This window comes from Stigmatopora nigra, chromosome 2, assembly GCF_051989575.1.
Source record: "Stigmatopora nigra isolate UIUO_SnigA chromosome 2, RoL_Snig_1.1, whole genome shotgun sequence".
Classification (NCBI taxonomy): domain Eukaryota; kingdom Metazoa; phylum Chordata; class Actinopteri; order Syngnathiformes; family Syngnathidae; genus Stigmatopora; species Stigmatopora nigra.
This window is the reverse complement of record NC_135509.1, coordinates 16,827,616-16,844,743: the sequence shown is the minus strand read 5'-3', so window position 1 is coordinate 16,844,743 and position 17,128 is coordinate 16,827,616. Positions and strand designations below refer to the sequence as shown.

The window sequence follows — 17,128 nt, the reverse complement described above, 5'->3', positions numbered from 1 at the left end:
ATAAAGAAGTAATGAAGGAATGAGACGAATACAGAACCTATTAGGGACAGAAAATAGTAAATCAATCTGATAAAAGGAGGTTTCAAAAAACTATTAATTAAAAAAAAACAACATCAAGAATAAATGAATTTGAAAAACGCCCAGGGCTTTTATTTTTTTATTTTAAGGTGAAAGCAATAAGCTTCCGTATCCGTACGATTCCATCCAAATCAATTCTATAATATTTTATTATATTCTGGATTGTCCAATCTGTATGTGTTTGCCAATTCTTTATGTGGTTAACATTTTTAAAATGAGCAAAAAAAGGTATATGTACGCAAAAAAGTAGTACGTATTCGTAATTATATAACAAATGGTGGGATAAAGACGTGCCAAATTGCGCCACCAATGTTGTACTTTTCTGCTAAAACAATCGATTAAAAACACATCCCGTATCAAAATAAAATCAATTTGAAGCCGGAATTTTGTTTCTTAATGTGCTTTGCAAAAATAAAAATAAAAAGGGGCTGCACTTATGCAAATTCTGCGCGCAGGAGGGACCTGAGTGAACACGTAGGAAAACTGACTGGGGCTTGCCAAACCACTTCCCTGCCTTGGAATGACGTCCAACCAGGACATGGCAGTTATATTTAGAGCCTATATATAGTGGAGTCGCCCCCTACATTCTGTTGACTCTGCGGCAGCGCAGCAGCACGACAACTTGTTCTGAAATCCACACCACGTGACCCAAATACTTTATAAATACTCCCTGTATAAATACACAAATGTGAGTCTGCCTTTTGTGACGATTAACCAGTGACGTGTAACCGAATAAACCAGCTATTGTTTCAGCGGATTGGTGATAAACAAGCTATTTGTGTACACACATTCGGGATTAATCAAGCGTGACAAAATACATGAAACAATTCCATGTGGATATGTAAGTTGCTTAATCGAGGGAGAACACGGCCAAAGTGGACCGACTGAGCAGCAATGCTTTGTGGGTAACGTGCGTCCCGGTATCCGCCCATATTGGCCAAAAGGAGGCCAACCTGAGAAGCTAGGCCGGCCGTCGCTGGGACAAATGGAAAGTTCAATCGATTAATTTGCACACTAATTTTTCGCGTGCTTGCCACCGAGTATAGACAGATCTAATGCGGGTGTTTCGTCGTCAACCAGGCAATGCGGACATCTTGTGAAACCAGAGGACGATCAGCTTGACTCGTTTAGTCCCCACTTCAGACGCGGAACTCCTCCATTCGTTTAAAGGTAACGCTACAATTGAGTGTGACTTACATGGTTTGCTTGTTTTTTTTTATCTCATTTTGGATACACCGTGTCTGAATTCTCAATTGGTGATTAATTTTCTAAACAATGTCGTGCTTGCGTGTTGTTGTTAGAGAAGTGCGGTCCTTTTTTCCCCGTGTAAATGCAAACTACGCCCAGTTGGGAACCTGGTAATGTCGGCCCTGCAGTGCAGCCCTTCGGCTAGCTTGACAATGGCGGCGTCCGTCAAACTTTGCTCTGTTTTTTTAGACTTTAACCTCAATGAACGAGTACTCATTTCCGCCTGTGTTATGCATGTACTTTTGCGACTTGTTTCTGGCAGTAAAACTACATATAAGCGCCTGTGTATGTTTTAGGTTGTGGCTTGAGTCCTAAAATAGCCTAGCCTTTAGCACCCTGGTTGTTCGCCACACAGCGTCTATAACCTGGCGTGCAAGCCTGCTAATTCCCATTTTAAATGGAGATCAAATTTAATTTGATTTTCAAACCCTGATTTAAAGTCAAAATACTAGACCAAGCGTGAATGTGGGGATCGCAATATTTCCAGTTTTTCTATATGACAGGTGATCTTATGTTGACAGTGTGCAATAAACGCAACTTGTTTTATTTTAATAAGTATGCATTTTCTTTAACATTGTTATATGGGCATTAGGTCAGTCATACTAATGTGTATGATGGCAAATCTTACGCAAAGTGGCAAAACTGAGTTGGTAATTTTTGTTTACCATTTGATTTGCGAGTGTTTAGGTATACTTTTTGCATTTGGAGAAAAGACAACAGTTTACAAGATCTCCCCTTATACAAAACATGATAAAACTGTACACATTGTACGTTGTATAGTACTGTACAAGACAGTACAAAGCACTTTTTGAATAACAAATGCATCTCTAATACAGATTTTACTGGACTTCAAGTGCATAGTTTAGTCAAGTTTTTTTCCAAGCTGTTTTCTCCACACCCACTTTATAGATGCAACACATGCTGAGATTTTCCCCCCCATAATTTTGTTTATTAGACTGTGTGTATATGATACATGATGTGAAAGAACAACATAACTTGCAAACTTGCATAGCATTACATTAGTCTCAGGAATAGTTTTATTTCACTATAAAATGTGCTACTGATTGATTTTACTGAATATAATGACATACGTTTCTCATAAACCACACTTACTTTTTCTCACTTTGAGATGTGGACTAAATCAATTGCCCATTAGCAACGTTGTGTTTTGCATCCGACTGCAATTTAGGTAACTAGAAATTCCCAGAAGGCCTTTGCTAAAATACCTGCTGATATATTTTTTTCTTTGGTGACCCAGGTGAATCATGACGGAATATAAGTTGGTCGTTGTGGGAGCTGGTGGCGTTGGCAAGAGCGCACTTACCATTCAGCTCATCCAAAATCACTTTGTGGATGAATATGACCCCACCATTGAGGTATGTTTATGCACATGTATGCTCTGAAAGGTGCATTCCATTTCCAGAAATATGTCTGTAAATCCTTAGAGAAAGAGCAGGGAGAACTGTATCTATAAATGTAGTTCCAACAGGTTCTTCAAGTAAGTCTTAAAGGCACCAAACAGGTTTTTGAGGTTCGTGTTACTGCCTGCCAAGTTTCTTAAAGGTGGTGTCTACCTAGATAGATTTATCGTTCTCATTATATGCCAGTCAATTATTTATGATCTGTGTAGATTAGCTCCACACATTTGAGTTGTCCTCATCAAATAGTTATTGGTGGACAATGTTTTTGTGACTTCCATCTTGAAATAGGTAGTTTTACATCCTAAAACTGCATATAGGAATCCTGATATTTTCCATAAAATTTGTAAATATTGCATTTTTTGCAAACATTTGCGAACAGAATTAGACGAAACAGGCATTTATTGGGCAAACAAATACTGTTATATGAAATTGGAAGTAAAAAAAGACAATTCCAGCAATTTTATTAAAGTGATCCCTCGCTATAACGTGGATTACTTTTCACGGTTCCACTACTTCACAGATTTTCATCATGCATTGTGTTCGACATTCTGATTGGCTAAAAAGGTCACTCAACATCAATCATTTGGAATCCCACAGAATTATATCCGTTACACAGTAAAAACACAAGCAATTCCAATTTCTTCTATTCTGAAGCTCATTTTGATGACTTTTGTGCCATTCTCCACCCTTAGGACTCCTACAGAAAGCAAGTGGTGATTGATGGAGAGACGTGTTTGCTGGACATCCTTGACACTGCTGGTCAGGAAGAGTACAGCGCCATGAGAGATCAGTATATGAGGACAGGGGAAGGCTTCCTCTGTGTCTTTGCCATCAATAACACCAAGTCCTTTGAAGATATTCACCACTACAGGTGGGTTTGTTAGCGATCCCACTTGAAAGGTTGTCATTTAGTGCAAATACTTGCTGTAATCCTGAAAAGGATTAAAAAAAAAAAAAAAGAATGGCAAAATAATTACAAATATAAAGTTGATTTAACAACAGGTGATATGCAAAATAGATCTGAAGGATGTTTTAATGGACACATCTCTGGTTCTTTTGCAATGGCATGAGACATGAATCTTTGTCTCGGTAAACTTTATTTGTTATCAAAGGGTGCAAACATTCCGCCTATCAAATGTTTCATTTATAGTCGTCCTCTGTTAATACCTAATTCTCTAATCCAGTGCTTGTGTAAGGCTCTGTTATGCATACTCAACAGTGAGCATTACAAACAGTTATGTAAACAATATTGGTTATCTTCAAAGCAATCAAAGGCATGAATACAATGCTTGCCATCACTATGGATTGGCTTCAAGTTGCTTTGCACTTTTATTTTCTGAACCCCCATTTTATTGGGAATCTGCGATAATAACAGCCTATTATCTTTAGAGACCCTTTGACCCCTGTTGTTTTACCATAATCCTGATTAATCACTGGGAATATTGTGTAAAAATAGTTTAGACCACTGCTGTTACATCAGACTTTCTCTTTTACAATGTTTGGGAACTTATGACCAACAAAAAGGGGGACTTTAACACTTTTAGGTAAGATAGAACATTCATCTGAATTGGGAGTGAGGGTCACTTGGGGTCAATGTGAAAAATCTTTACTGAAGTAAAATCTATTGCTGTCATTTTCCAGAGAGCAGATAAAGAGGGTGAAGGACTCCGAGGACGTCCCCATGGTGCTGGTGGGCAACAAGTGTGACCTCCCGTCCCGAACAGTGGACACCAAACAGGCTCAGGATTTAGCACGGAGCTATGGCATTCCCTTTATAGAGACCTCAGCCAAAACCAGACAGGTATGAGTCTTGACGCACATGTGTGTGCACCTCAAAATGTTTTACATATTCATTAAATTTTGCATCTTTCTCGCAAACAAATTAGTTAAGATGATCAAACCTAATCTTAAGGAAGATAACTCGCAGAAGCAAAGTGTAGTGTTTATTATCCATGAAATTAGACCTAGAATTATTGTCAAATATTTTGTCAAACACAATAATAATAAATGCGTTCGATAAAAGTCAATAAATATAAACTGCAATTAGACCACAAAGAACAGGGGTTCCGATGCGACGTGAACGTTAGTTCCAGACCAACCTTCAGTAGATGATGGTGAGGAATAAACAGCTATTTTTAGCATGGTTAACAATAGTGCAACTAAAATGGCATGAAAGCAAAAGGACTATAACACACCCAAAATGAGCAATTATGAGAGGCAAGACTACACCGAGCCTACCCACTAAAAGATCCAAGTGAAGTCTCCGTCATTTTTCTTTCGTTAACTTGGGTTAAAATGGCTTAAGTGCATCCAACTTTTATGTATTTATTTTAAAAAAAAAATCCACAAGAGGCAAATTTACCTTATTTAGCCTTCTTTTGAGGCTGAAAATAGTCTGCTTGCCAATGGTGATGATTTACTTCACATTGCGCAGGAACTTTATTAAATCTTATTAAATATATAAATATATTTATAAAATAAAGATGCCTTTGGTAACTTTGATGACGTACTGTCTCTTGTGACTTGGTTAAAAATACTGAAAATGTTTACTGTTAATCCTAGTTTTCTCCATTTGTGGATAATCCACTGACTGACTCTCCTTGAAAATCGATTTTTTCCAAAATGATAGAATTTAATTATTTGTTAACTGTGGTGCTGCTCATCAACACACGTTTTTTTAATTTAATTTTAAAAAAAAAAAAAAAAACTCTTGGAAGCCGACTTGCGTAACTGATTTCATGATTCAACAACTAGCGGTAATGGGGCCAGGGTGTGGCCGGAGTCTGTTCAAAACCAGTTGATAATCTTTCGCCCCGTCTACACAAGTCGAGTAGTCGTTCATGAAATAGTTTCTCATGAAGGTGGAATCTTTCCATGAAATGTTGTGCGCCTACTGATGTCGCAAAAAATATTGCCAAGCGTGAAGTGGCACGGCTTTAGGGCGAAACTAAGTTTGACTGTGAAGGATCTTAAAACTAATAAAAGCTTCAATGTGGCAAGGAATAATAATCTTTTTTACCTGTAGCAAAAGAGGAGCAGAATATGTTGCTTGGCAAAAAATAATGAGATCTAGAATGAACGTGTCTTCAAATTTTAACCGTTGAATCATCAAACTGCAACAATTACATCATCAGTTAAATTGACGTAGTAAGCAATTATTTCTTTAACTGGGGTCTCTTAATTTTTTTTTATAAAGGATTCTTTTTTGGGAACAATAGTTTTCATTATCTTGGGTTGTCATTCTGAGATTCTAAAATTGACTTGATCTGAAACAACTGTGGGCGGGGCACATTTTTCACTTCCATTGATGGTTGTTTTTAAGTTTGAAAATAGTTGTTTTTGGTTGTAGTTTTGCTCACAAGCTTCTGTGTCATATGATGACTGAGACTGAGATCGATTGCGGGCTGCTTCCTAAATGAAGGAATGTGACTGATCAGACTATCAATAATTGGTTTGAGAGGGTGAGGGTGCTGGTAATTGATTGTTTTGGTTGTGATTCTGGTCTTGTTAGCTTCATTTGATGAAGTGTGCATTGGGTTTGCAATTGAGTAGCTGAAGCAGTGATCCACTCTCTTGCTTTGAATTTGATTTGTTCTGGTAAAATTGGAAACGCAATATTCAATTAAAGCACGCCTCCCCTCTGTTCTTCAATAGGGGACTTATCCTCTTTTTCCACACAAGGCGATGCTGTTTCTTTTTTCATTTTTGATGCCTGTGAATCTTGATTCTCAACACCTGCTTTTACCAGTGCAGTTTTTTGCAGTGGCGACGGCTGGAACAATGAATGATACTTTTAAAAGACTGAAGTAGCTAACTTTTGAAATAAGATAAATACGATACCGGTAATATGAATTCCAAAATACGGCAGAAAAAATTGCTGAGTAATGAACAGAACAATGTTGTGTATTTGTACATTATAATCAGTTGTCATAGTGGCATAAATGTCCTAAATGTGAAGATAATCACAACCCGAAGGAGGTAAGTATATATAGACTTTTTATTTTTTATTTTCAAACAGTTATTCACATCAACATAACTTGAAAGATGCCTGTTGACTCGGCTGATAGATCCACCGCCCTGCTTGACACCTTTTTTGCCTATACGCTGCAATGAAGCTGTACAAAGTGCTCGCCTATGTATCGGTCACTACTGAGGGAAGTATTGTTTCATGCCACAGAGAGTGGAAGATGCCTTTTACACTCTGGTACGGGAGATCAGGCAGTACCGCGTCAATAAGATCAGCAAAGAAGAAAAGACGCCGCGCTGTGTCAAGCTTAAAAAGTGTGTTGTGATGTGAATGGGGTAAGTGTCAGCAGTTTTCGACCCGCCAGCGCTTTGTGTTTGTGCGTTCCAACTGGATTGTGGATAATAAGGCAGAGGGACTCAAGTGGTGTTGGACTTGCCATGCTAACATGTACTTTTCTGCTGGGGCTGTGGTGAAGTTCTCATGGGAGACAATGGATGATTTTTTTTAATTTTTTATTTTTATTTTCCCTCTCTGCGTAATGGCTCATTATCATCTAAAAGGGCGTGACTCTGACTTGGCAGAGTTGAAATTTCTTCTTTTATGCTTGTGAACCTTTGGTCTAATCTGGGGTACGGTGGTTTACAAATCATATTCACCAGCTCATAGGTAACATTTATGAACACATGCACAATTTAGATACATAGGACATATTGAAAAATGATGTTCTCTTATTTACTATATATTAACATCTGTAGATTGTGATGTAGTAAATCAAAAATAAAAGCACCTGTTGCTATTTCTTTTCTCCAATGCCACAGTTTACATTTGAGGGATAATCCCATTATTTGGATTTGAATTTGCTTAAAAGCATCTTGAAATGTGGGTCCCAAATTTGCATTCCGCACTAATCAAAGTGAGCATTATATTTGTAAAAAAAAAAAAAAAAAAAAAGAACACTGTATAGATGATTTTTTTTTCTTTTATTGGACATCTAGTCATTATACATAGTCATGGTCCATTTGTGGCTGCTGTCTTAATGGTAACACCGGTAAAAATGCAAAATAAATATTCCTGAAGCTAATGTCCATTGCATTATACATTGTATTCAACTATAGAATAGGCTAGTCTATATGCTCTTTGATTTTTACATTCTATCTGAAATGAATTCTAAAGATTTCACTGAAAATCGATCTATGCATTAATTATACTTATTATTATTTATTCAGTTAGTTTTTAATAGCATATTAGAAATAAAAAGACATGTGGACATAAATCACAAGGACAGAAAGAATAAATCTGGTGTTTTTATATTTGTATAACCACAGTTCATTCAATTGAATACGGCACAGTTGTTCTCTTGCCTTTGGTACAAGCAAACAATATGAAATTACGCCAGTGTGCTGAAGTCAATGTTCTGAAAGGTGTGCGGGCTTATGTACCACCTTGAATCGAGATCACGCTGATTTTGGGACTCTATCATTGGCCCTGCATTTTCCCGGATTGGGGGGGGTGTGCTGTAGAAGTGATGAGAGGTTGACACATGTCTTGAGTGAAGGTTGTACTTATTTTGTTTTCTCTCCATGCTGAGACAAATTCTGCTTGGTAATTCCCTTTTTTTCACCTCCTATCCATTTAAAGGTCACAATGGAATTAGGACATTATTAACACTTCTCACTGTAAAGTAGGTACATTCATGTTGAATGTGTTTAAATGGAAGATGTTAGTCCTCTTCAGGAAGTTACAATTCTAGATTTAATATCCTTCCTAAAGTTTTGCAAACATCTGAATTCAACAGAAATCTTCTTTGCCTACAGAAATTTAAAGTCCCTATTTTATGTACTGAAAATAAATTCAGCTTCTTTCAGTGAAAGGTTTAATCTTTCCATCTGACCATATACACTAATCAAATGCCATTTGAATGGTGTTATTCTGTACGATGATACACTAACAATGCTTTCATTGTTCTTTTTGCAGGGAGTTGACGATGCCTTTTACACGTTAGTACGAGAAATTCGCAAGCATAAGGAGAAGATGAGCAAGGAGGGCAAAAAGAAGAAAAAGAAGTCCAAGACAAAGTGCACGCTCATGTGAATAATCAGTCCTTTTCCAGAAAGACTAAAAAAAAAAAAAAAAGAAACTATGTTGAATAGAAAAAGTAATACATTTTGTACATCACACTAAATTATTAGGCTTTCTCAATACCCACTGAAACTAATACTAAAGTTGACCCATTTTGTCTGCCTTGTTACTTACTCCTTGCTACATGGATCCTAGTAAGCTTTATTTCTTCTTTTTAGTGGCAGTTTCTGGCATACATTGGTTTGGTTTTACTGAGTGATGTTGATTTAACACACCCAAGTTGTTGGTAAACTGCATCACCGCACATGCCTGTCAACCTTTTGATTCTTTAGTCCTTTTGGCGAAAGGTTATGTCGTGGCATGCCAAAGAACAACTCTTCATCCCTCAAATGTGCTGTTGACACTATGTATGCATGAAATCCCTTATTACACATCAATTGTTCTTACAATTTAAAATAGATATTTTTTCGTTTATTATCTGGTGGAGAGTGAGCACTCTTTGCCTATGTTTTTGTTTGCATGTATTTTGGCTCGGATGACATGCGCAGAGCAAACTGCCTCTGGTTATTGGTGTCGTCAACAATGACGGTGGGCCCCAAGTCAAAACGATTCTAATTGATTTAAGTTGAGTAATGTCTGTACATGATTAATTGTATGATCCTCTAGCATTGTACCTTTTTTTTATTTTTTTTTGCCAGGTTTCACACGTCCATAGAAGTAACACCTTATTTCGCATGGGATGTTATTGTTTATACCTTTTACAGATCGGATTGGGATTCTTTCCATTCTTCATCTGTTAACCGTTTTGTTAAATGTGGATATTCCTAATCCGTAGGATGATATATATATACATATATATATATATATATTTCTTTTTTTTCTTTGACATGAGGCCATCATTGTTTTGGGTCAAGTGAGATATTTGATTTCTGCTAAACCGAAAGCAGCATTCAGGTTTTGTTCCCTAGGATATGGCTTTCCTTGGTCCTGCTTCTTTAAGGGTTCTCTAAATTGATTTTCTTTTGAGATTTGGACGAATTTGAAGTAGTTCACTTTCCGCGACAAACTAATAGTTTTTTGTCTTGGTGTGGCACAAATTGGCAAACTGTTTTGATTTTCGATTGAGTTTATATACTGAAAGTCCCTCCCCATTTAATCGCCCTTTCTAATCCGAGTTTTGCTGTTTGAAATTTAGTGACCCATGTTTGCCAACACTGCACAGGCCACACAGGGTGTCACTCCACCGTTTGTGTTCTGTGTTCTGACCACTGGGGGTCAGCCGAGACACACTTTAGAAGCTGTTATAAGGTTGTTTTTACCAAACCTGTTGAAGTGTTTAGTTTTTAATCCCTGATTGTGTGCCAACAGTTGATTTCTTACACGAATCACTTCAACATTGATTATATGTTAACAACTTTTGTATAGTTGTGATACTGAAAGGTGCATATTTTGTAAATTGGTGTGTCTTTGCAGAATGTTGCTTTTATGGAATTTCTCTGCGCTTTATGTGTGACTAGTGTGTCTGTGTCCTGGGTTAGGGAAGTGAATGAATGGCCACTTGCGGAGTGGTGATCTGATCTCAAATATGACTTTTTTTTGCCATGAATCTCACCACTCCTATTTAATGTCAATTAAAGAACGTAAAAAGGATGTGGATTCTGCATTTTTTTATCATAACATTTGCCATTTGCAGAAATAGTAAAACAACCATCTGCAGTAGTTTAAAAACTAAAATTATCAAAATACTAGTCTGAAATTATTAAAAGCAATTGTATATGCGGTGGCATTTTAATTCTAGGTAGATTTGTGCTTTATTCAAAAGTGGTGTCAATCAAATTATTTTTAATCAAACAAAACCCCCACTTCAATAAAAAATGCAATAGATAGTTGAAAATCAAAGAAAAAACCCTTTAGCACTTTTCTTTGTTTGAAAAGGATTTTTTTAGAAGTGATTTCTTTTGATTGAATGTTAAAAGTCACAAAGCAACCTCCATATACATAATTCAAACCTAGAGTAAAATAACTTAATTACTTTACAACGTTTGAGCACTAGGTGGCAATGTGTATACAGCCCTACAAAATTATTAAGTTGAAGCAAATACTACAATACAAAAATCGAATCATTATAATATAAATCACTTCAAGTTAAATTTTCTCTAGTTTCTGGTAAGTAGTATTGCTATCGCAACACTTGACCACATATTTTAAAGAAGAACTCGTATTATTTATTTTAACACTAATATTACTCACTTTGATGAACTTTTGTCATATTGTAGGGTTTTCAAGGCAATTATCAAGAAAAATACCCAGTCACTGTCTAATTTAAGTTCATTTTTTAAATAGTCCTTTTTGTGAGTCCCACCAAATATTAATATTCTCATTAATAGTTTGTGGTTTACTCAATCAAATTTAGATATGTAATTGCCAAAATATTTGCCAAGACTGGCATGTTTTTGGAATGTGGGAGGAAACCAGAGTACTTGGAGAAAATCTACGCAGGCCCAGTGAGAACATGCAAACTCCACATAGGTGGACCAACCTGGATTTGAACCCAGGTCTCCCACTGTGAGGCTGACGCACTAACCACTCATCCATCAAGCTGCCTCTCTGTCAACCATTTCAAATAATCTTCCAGTTGCTAAATTGACATGTTTCGCTTGATGCCTGTATTTGTTACAGAGGGATGTACTCATAAGTTATGTGACTTCAGCATTCAGTTGAATGAGAAAATCTCAACACCTTGGTTAGTGCATCGGCCTCACAATTTTAGAGTCCTGGGTAGAGTTTGCATGGGTTTTCTCCGGGTACTCTGGTTTCCTCCCACATTCCAAAAATGTGCATGGTATGCTGGTTAAAAACTGAACGTGATTGTAAATGGTTGTCTGTCTCCTCGTGCACTGTGATTGGCTGGCCACCAATTCAGGGTGTCCCCCATCTCGTACCCAAATTTAGCTGGGCTCTAGCACCCCTCACGACCCTTGTGAGGATAAAAGGTACACAAAATGAATGCCTTGTGACGCATTTGCATTTTTTTTTCTGGGAATAACAAACAATCTTATTACCGAATTTAACTGGTGTTTACTGTATTAGGTGGTAGAGGTTTGAACTAATGAGACACTTTCTTAACCCTACAGTATTCATTTAACAATCAAGACAATTAATAAGCCACCTGATGGTGTAGAGGTTCACTTGCCTGACTCCGGTGGGGCAGGTGCAGGCACAATTCCTGCTGGTGGCGGTATGATTATGAGTATGGATGGTTCTTTGTCTCTATGTGTGCCCTATGACAGACTGGCGACCAGTCTAGGGTGCAGCTTGCCTTTCATCAGAAGTCAGATGGGATTGGATCCGACAACCCCTGCAACCCATTACAAGGAAGTGACCTATGGAAGATGAATGAATGAAAAGATCACTAATAAGGTAAGGAATCGAGATCTATCAAAATCTAGTTGCCATTTTATAGCACGTCTTCAGATCAGAAGTAACAAGAGTTTTGGAAGAAGTACCTTGAGATTTAAGGTGGTTCTTTGATGATGCACATAAAGCATCTGTAGAAGTATCTGGGAGAAATGTTGCCATGGAAACCTGAGACCCCTTCTACCCCAGCCTTTTTTGTTTAGCACTGAAATGTGTCCACTAGGATTCAGGCCATCTTTATGTCACATTACTAATGCACATTGACAGCTGTCAATCCATATTTAACCTCATTGTCTTTGAAGAAAATTGAATGTCCTACTTATCCTTTACATCTTGATGGAATAATAACTTTGGAGAAGTGCACCCTCTAAAGGCAGAAAAAAATCCCACTTGACTTCACTGTGAAATATCTTCACAGTTGGATGGAGACCCTTTCTGTCCATATTGAGTATACATAGGTTAGGATATCATTCTGAATTCAGGTTTCACTCCCTGCTGGGCTTTGACCTTCCTGGAGTTTACATGTTCTCCCCATGCCTTCGTGGTTTTTCCCTAGGTAGACAGATTTCCTGCCGTGCCTCGAAAACATTTTAAATTGCCCTTAGGCATGACTGTGAGCATGAATCGTTGTTTGTGTAATTTTGGCCTGTGATTGGCTGGCAACCAATTTAGGGATTTCACATCTACTGCTCAAAGTTGGCCGGGATATGCTCCTGCACCCCCCGTGACTCTAGTGAGGGTAAAGCAGTTCAGAAAATGAGATGAAGCATTCTTTGTGTTTCAAATGTTATTTTTTTAATGCACTAAGAAGACCTAGATTCTAGGGGTGTCAAACTCCCTTTGGTCTGCGGGCCGAATACAGCTTAATTTGAGATCAAGCGGGCCCGACCAGTAAACTCATTGCAAAATTACACAGAACTAACAATAAGCCCACTTTTTTCCCTTTGTATTAGTCACTAATACTAATAATTAGTGCAAAGAATAAGTAAATTATCAAAATGTTTATTAACAGAATTTTCATTTTACATTGTGAACAATATATTATGAACAAGAGAATAACATAAGAACATAAATAAATGTCAATTCATGTTGTCTGCATGTACCAAAACACTAGCAGAACTACAAATTTTAAAGAAAATTCATATTTTTTTTTATACAATGCAGCTTTCTTCCCCGGGCCGTACCAAACAACCGGACGGGCCGGATCCGGCCCGCGGGCCATATGTTTGACACCACCGAAGGTGAGTTGATTTAAAATACTGCGAGTAAACATGCGTCGTACGGTGTTTGTACGTTTTTTGGGGGGGTTTGTACGGGGAATCATAATCATTTATAAGGGCAGTTATCGAATGAGGTTGACAGGTATGAAGTATCATTTAAATGTCAAGAAGTAGGAAAACAAACACCAAAGTGCATGTCATCACAATGTTCATAATGTGCAATACTACTGTATTTTAAAGGATTAAAGTCCAACCAAAAAGTATTTACAGCTTTCCCCACAGACGTTAGGATGAATACAATGTATTTTTTTTAAGTATGAAAGCCCAATCCACACGTATTTACAGCCCCGCCCTCGCTCCACCAATGCATGTTATGAAAACAATGTATTTTTCTTTTAAGTATGAAAGACCAACCAAAATGCATTTACAGACCCTCCACACAAACATATACTGACTAATGCATGTTTGTATGAAAAAAAAAAATATTTTCTATGTGTCCTTTTTTAATAGGCGTGGCCTAGGCCAGAGTTCAAATAGCCGAAGTCACACCCCAAAATGGCTGATTGTGCCAGGAGCCAGGATGGCCGTGCGTGCACTGCGGAGCAGCTCAAAAGTGACAATTTGCCGACGAAATCCTGCCAAACTTCTCACAGAACAATGCTGCACATTTGGTACGTTTTCATTTGGGTATTTCGGACCCCCCAGTTCTCGTATTAAGAGTGATTTTTGACGCGATGTAGCCCCATGTGTATGCAGACAGCAAAATGTTTGCAAACAAATTGGCTACATTGCGTTACCGATCGCTCCTTGTTTAAAAAGAAATCATTCCATTGTGTTTCAGTCACTCAGCGAGCACAGACTGCGGGGAAACATCAAGAATGTGGCCAAAACGACCAGAAAGGAGCAGCTTGTCGACGCCATAACAAAGTGAGTCATTTTTAAATAGTTCCGATTTTCTCAATCCGTGTAATATTTAAACGCCAGCGTTCAGTGGTCAGGGCTTTGCGCAATTGGCTCGATTTTCATCATGATACATTCATTTTTTTTTAAATAACAAAAAAATGTGGATAAGTCACCCACACAAATGTCATTAGTGGATGTGTAAGGAATAAACAGTAATCCCTCGACTATCGCGGTTAATGTAGACCACACATGACTGTTAAGTAGGCTCATCCCTATTGAAGTAAATTAAAAAAAATACTGTAGTTGCAAGTGAAGGAGTAACTTCCGCTTGTGTGTTTCTATGTGGCTTTTCACATCTTTCTGAACTTACAAAAAATCTGGCATGTAGTGTAACTGAACATAAATAAATTATAAACTTTCAGCCCCTTAACTTTTTTTAAAGACCTCAGGGCTTGGCCTTTTTTTCATATTAGTTTTAAATGTAGTTTTGACAAAACAGATTTATTTAACAATAGTGCAGGTGTCATTTTTGACTCATTTAAACAGAGAAAAACAAATTCTTTGTATATTTATTTTTTAGAATGAATGGATTTGAAATAATTGACTGAAAACATTAGGGAGAAGTAGGATTTATTTTAACCTTGTAGGGCCCTGTCCAGTGTTTTCAAATTTCCCACCACGTGATCAAGATCCTGATAGTTTTGTGGAGGAAAACGGACTGATCATTTTTTTAGTCTTTACAGCAGACTGTCTAATATTGCCTTTTGATGTTTCATAGAAAAAGCTAAATGTAGGAGGTAGTTTTGTCAAATTTTGATGTTTGTCGCGAGTCTATTGTGCCTTCACCCTTTTTTTGGTTTCCTGCGTATGTTGAGATTGGTTCTGCCATAGCCTATCTCAACATAGGCAGGAAACCTGCTCCCCTTGGCTGGAATTCTGAAAAACAAAAAACATTTCCAGGGTCTTACCTTTTATTTTGAAAAAAAAAACCCTCATAGATTTGTTCTGCCAGAGCATATCTAAGTTTTTTTTCAAAATAAAAGGTAAGGCCTTGTGAATGTTTTTTTATTTTTCAGAATTCCACCCAGGGGGACCAGGTTTCATGCCTTAGCTTATCTTGACATAGGCAGGAAATCTGAAAAACATTTCCAAGGTCTTGCCTTTTATTTTGAAAAAACTCATAGATTTGTTCTGCCTGAGCATATCTGAGTTTTTTCCTAAATAAAAGGATTGACCTTGTGAATGTTTTTTTATTTTTCAGAATTCCATGCCTTTCAAAATAAAAGGTGAGCTCTTCCCAATGTTTTTTTTATTTTTCAGAATCCACCAGGGGGGGACCTGGTTTCTGCCTATGAACAGATAGGCTCAGTGAGAACCAGTTTATGAAGATTTTCAAAATAAAAGGTGAGCCTTTCTCAATGTTTTTTTTATTTAACTTTGTGTACTGACTCCTTTTTCAGAATCCAGCAAGGGGGACCTGGTTTCTGCCTGTGAACAGATAGGCTCACGCACCCCCGTTTTATGATGTTGGAGGTCAGGGAAGAACCAGTCTATGAACTTTTTCAAAATAAAAGGTGAGCTCTTCTCATTTCTTTTTTATTTAACTCTGTACTGACCCCCTCTTTTTTTGTTTTCCAGAATTCCACCAGGGGGTGGAGAAGATTCGATTTTTTACGATGCTGGAGCACCAACGGGAACCAGTCTATGAACTTTTTCAAAATAAAAGGTGAGCCCTTCTCATTGTTTTTTTAACTAACTGTACTAACCCCCCCTTTTTCAGTTTTCGAATCTTCTCCACCAGGGGGTGGAGAAGATTCGATTTTTTACGATGCTGGAGCACCAACGGGAACCAGTCTATGAACTTTTTCAAAATAAAAGGTGAGCCCTTCTCATTGTTTTTTTAACTAACTGTACTAACCCCCCCTTTTTCAGTTTTCGAATCTTCTCCACCAGGGGGTGGAGAAGATTCGATTTTTTACGATGCTGGAGCACCAACGGGAACCAATCTACAAACTTTTTCAAAATAAAAGCTGATATCCTGTTTTTCCATATTTCCACCTGGTGACAAGAGGAATTACTTCATCTTATTCAAGTTTTTCAAAATAAAAGCTTTGAAATGTATACATGTGTTGGTCTTAACTAACAAAAAATGCAAGTCACAATTGGAGTTAATATATTTATTTGCAAGTAAACATTTGAACTTTAGCACTTATAAAAACACTTGTAAATTTACAAAAACACTTAGAAAATTAAATCTGGAAAAAGAGGGGATAAACACTTAGAAAATAAAATCTGAAAAAAGGGGGAAACAAACACTTAGAAAATAAAATCTGAAAAAGGGGGGAATAGACACTTAGAAAATAAAATCTGAAAAAAGGGGAGGATAAACACTTAGAAAATAAAATCTAAAAAAAGGGGGGGGGGATAAACACTTAGAAAATAAAATCTGAAAAAAGGGGGGAATAAACACTTAGAAAATAAAATCTGAAAAAAGGGGGGGGGGGATAAACACTTAGAAAATAAAATCTGAAAAAAAGGGGGGGGATAAACACTTAGAAAATAAAATCTGAAAAAAGGGGGGGGGATAAACACTTGGAAAATAAAATCTGGAAAAAGAAGGGGGGATAAACACTTGGAAAATAAAATCTGGAAAAAGAAGGGGGGATAAACACTTGGAAAATAAAATCTGGAAAAAGAAGGGGGGATAAACACTTGGAAAATAAAATCTGGAAAAAGAAGGGGGGATAAACACTTGGAAAATAAAATCTGGAAAAAGAAGGGGGGATAAACACTTA

General features: G+C 37.2%; 1 protein-coding gene and 1 long non-coding RNA gene across 8 annotated transcripts; both read left to right on the top strand.

Moving 5' to 3' along the window:
- The first annotated feature begins 775 nt into the window (after positions 1 to 775).
- On the top strand, positions 776 to 10,443 carry kras (v-Ki-ras2 Kirsten rat sarcoma viral oncogene homolog). 2 transcript variants are annotated; one of them, XM_077741376.1, is made up of 6 exons: positions 776 to 1,248; positions 2,585 to 2,702; positions 3,440 to 3,618; positions 4,389 to 4,548; positions 6,925 to 7,049; positions 8,689 to 10,443. In XM_077741376.1, exons 2-5 carry the CDS (start codon positions 2,592 to 2,594, stop codon positions 7,042 to 7,044), a joined length of 570 nt encoding a protein of 189 aa, XP_077597502.1. In that variant the 5' UTR covers positions 776 to 1,248; positions 2,585 to 2,591; the 3' UTR covers positions 7,045 to 7,049; positions 8,689 to 10,443. The 2 variants fall into 2 exon arrangements, with proteins under 2 accessions (XP_077597502.1, XP_077597511.1); XM_077741385.1 differs by lacking the exon at positions 6,925 to 7,049 and having other exon boundaries at positions 783 to 1,248.
- Positions 10,444 to 13,944: 3,501 nt separating this feature from the next.
- LOC144187685 (uncharacterized) lies at positions 13,945 to 16,454 on the top strand. 6 transcript variants are annotated; one of them, XR_013324895.1, is made up of 7 exons: positions 13,945 to 14,101; positions 14,272 to 14,357; positions 15,654 to 15,737; positions 15,794 to 15,907; positions 15,972 to 16,059; positions 16,135 to 16,211; positions 16,287 to 16,454. It is a non-coding gene; the product is annotated as an uncharacterized LOC144187685 (long non-coding RNA). The 6 variants fall into 6 exon arrangements; XR_013324892.1 differs by having other exon boundaries at positions 16,135 to 16,454; XR_013324889.1 differs by having other exon boundaries at positions 16,114 to 16,454.
- The last annotated feature ends 674 nt before the right edge of the window (positions 16,455 to 17,128 follow it).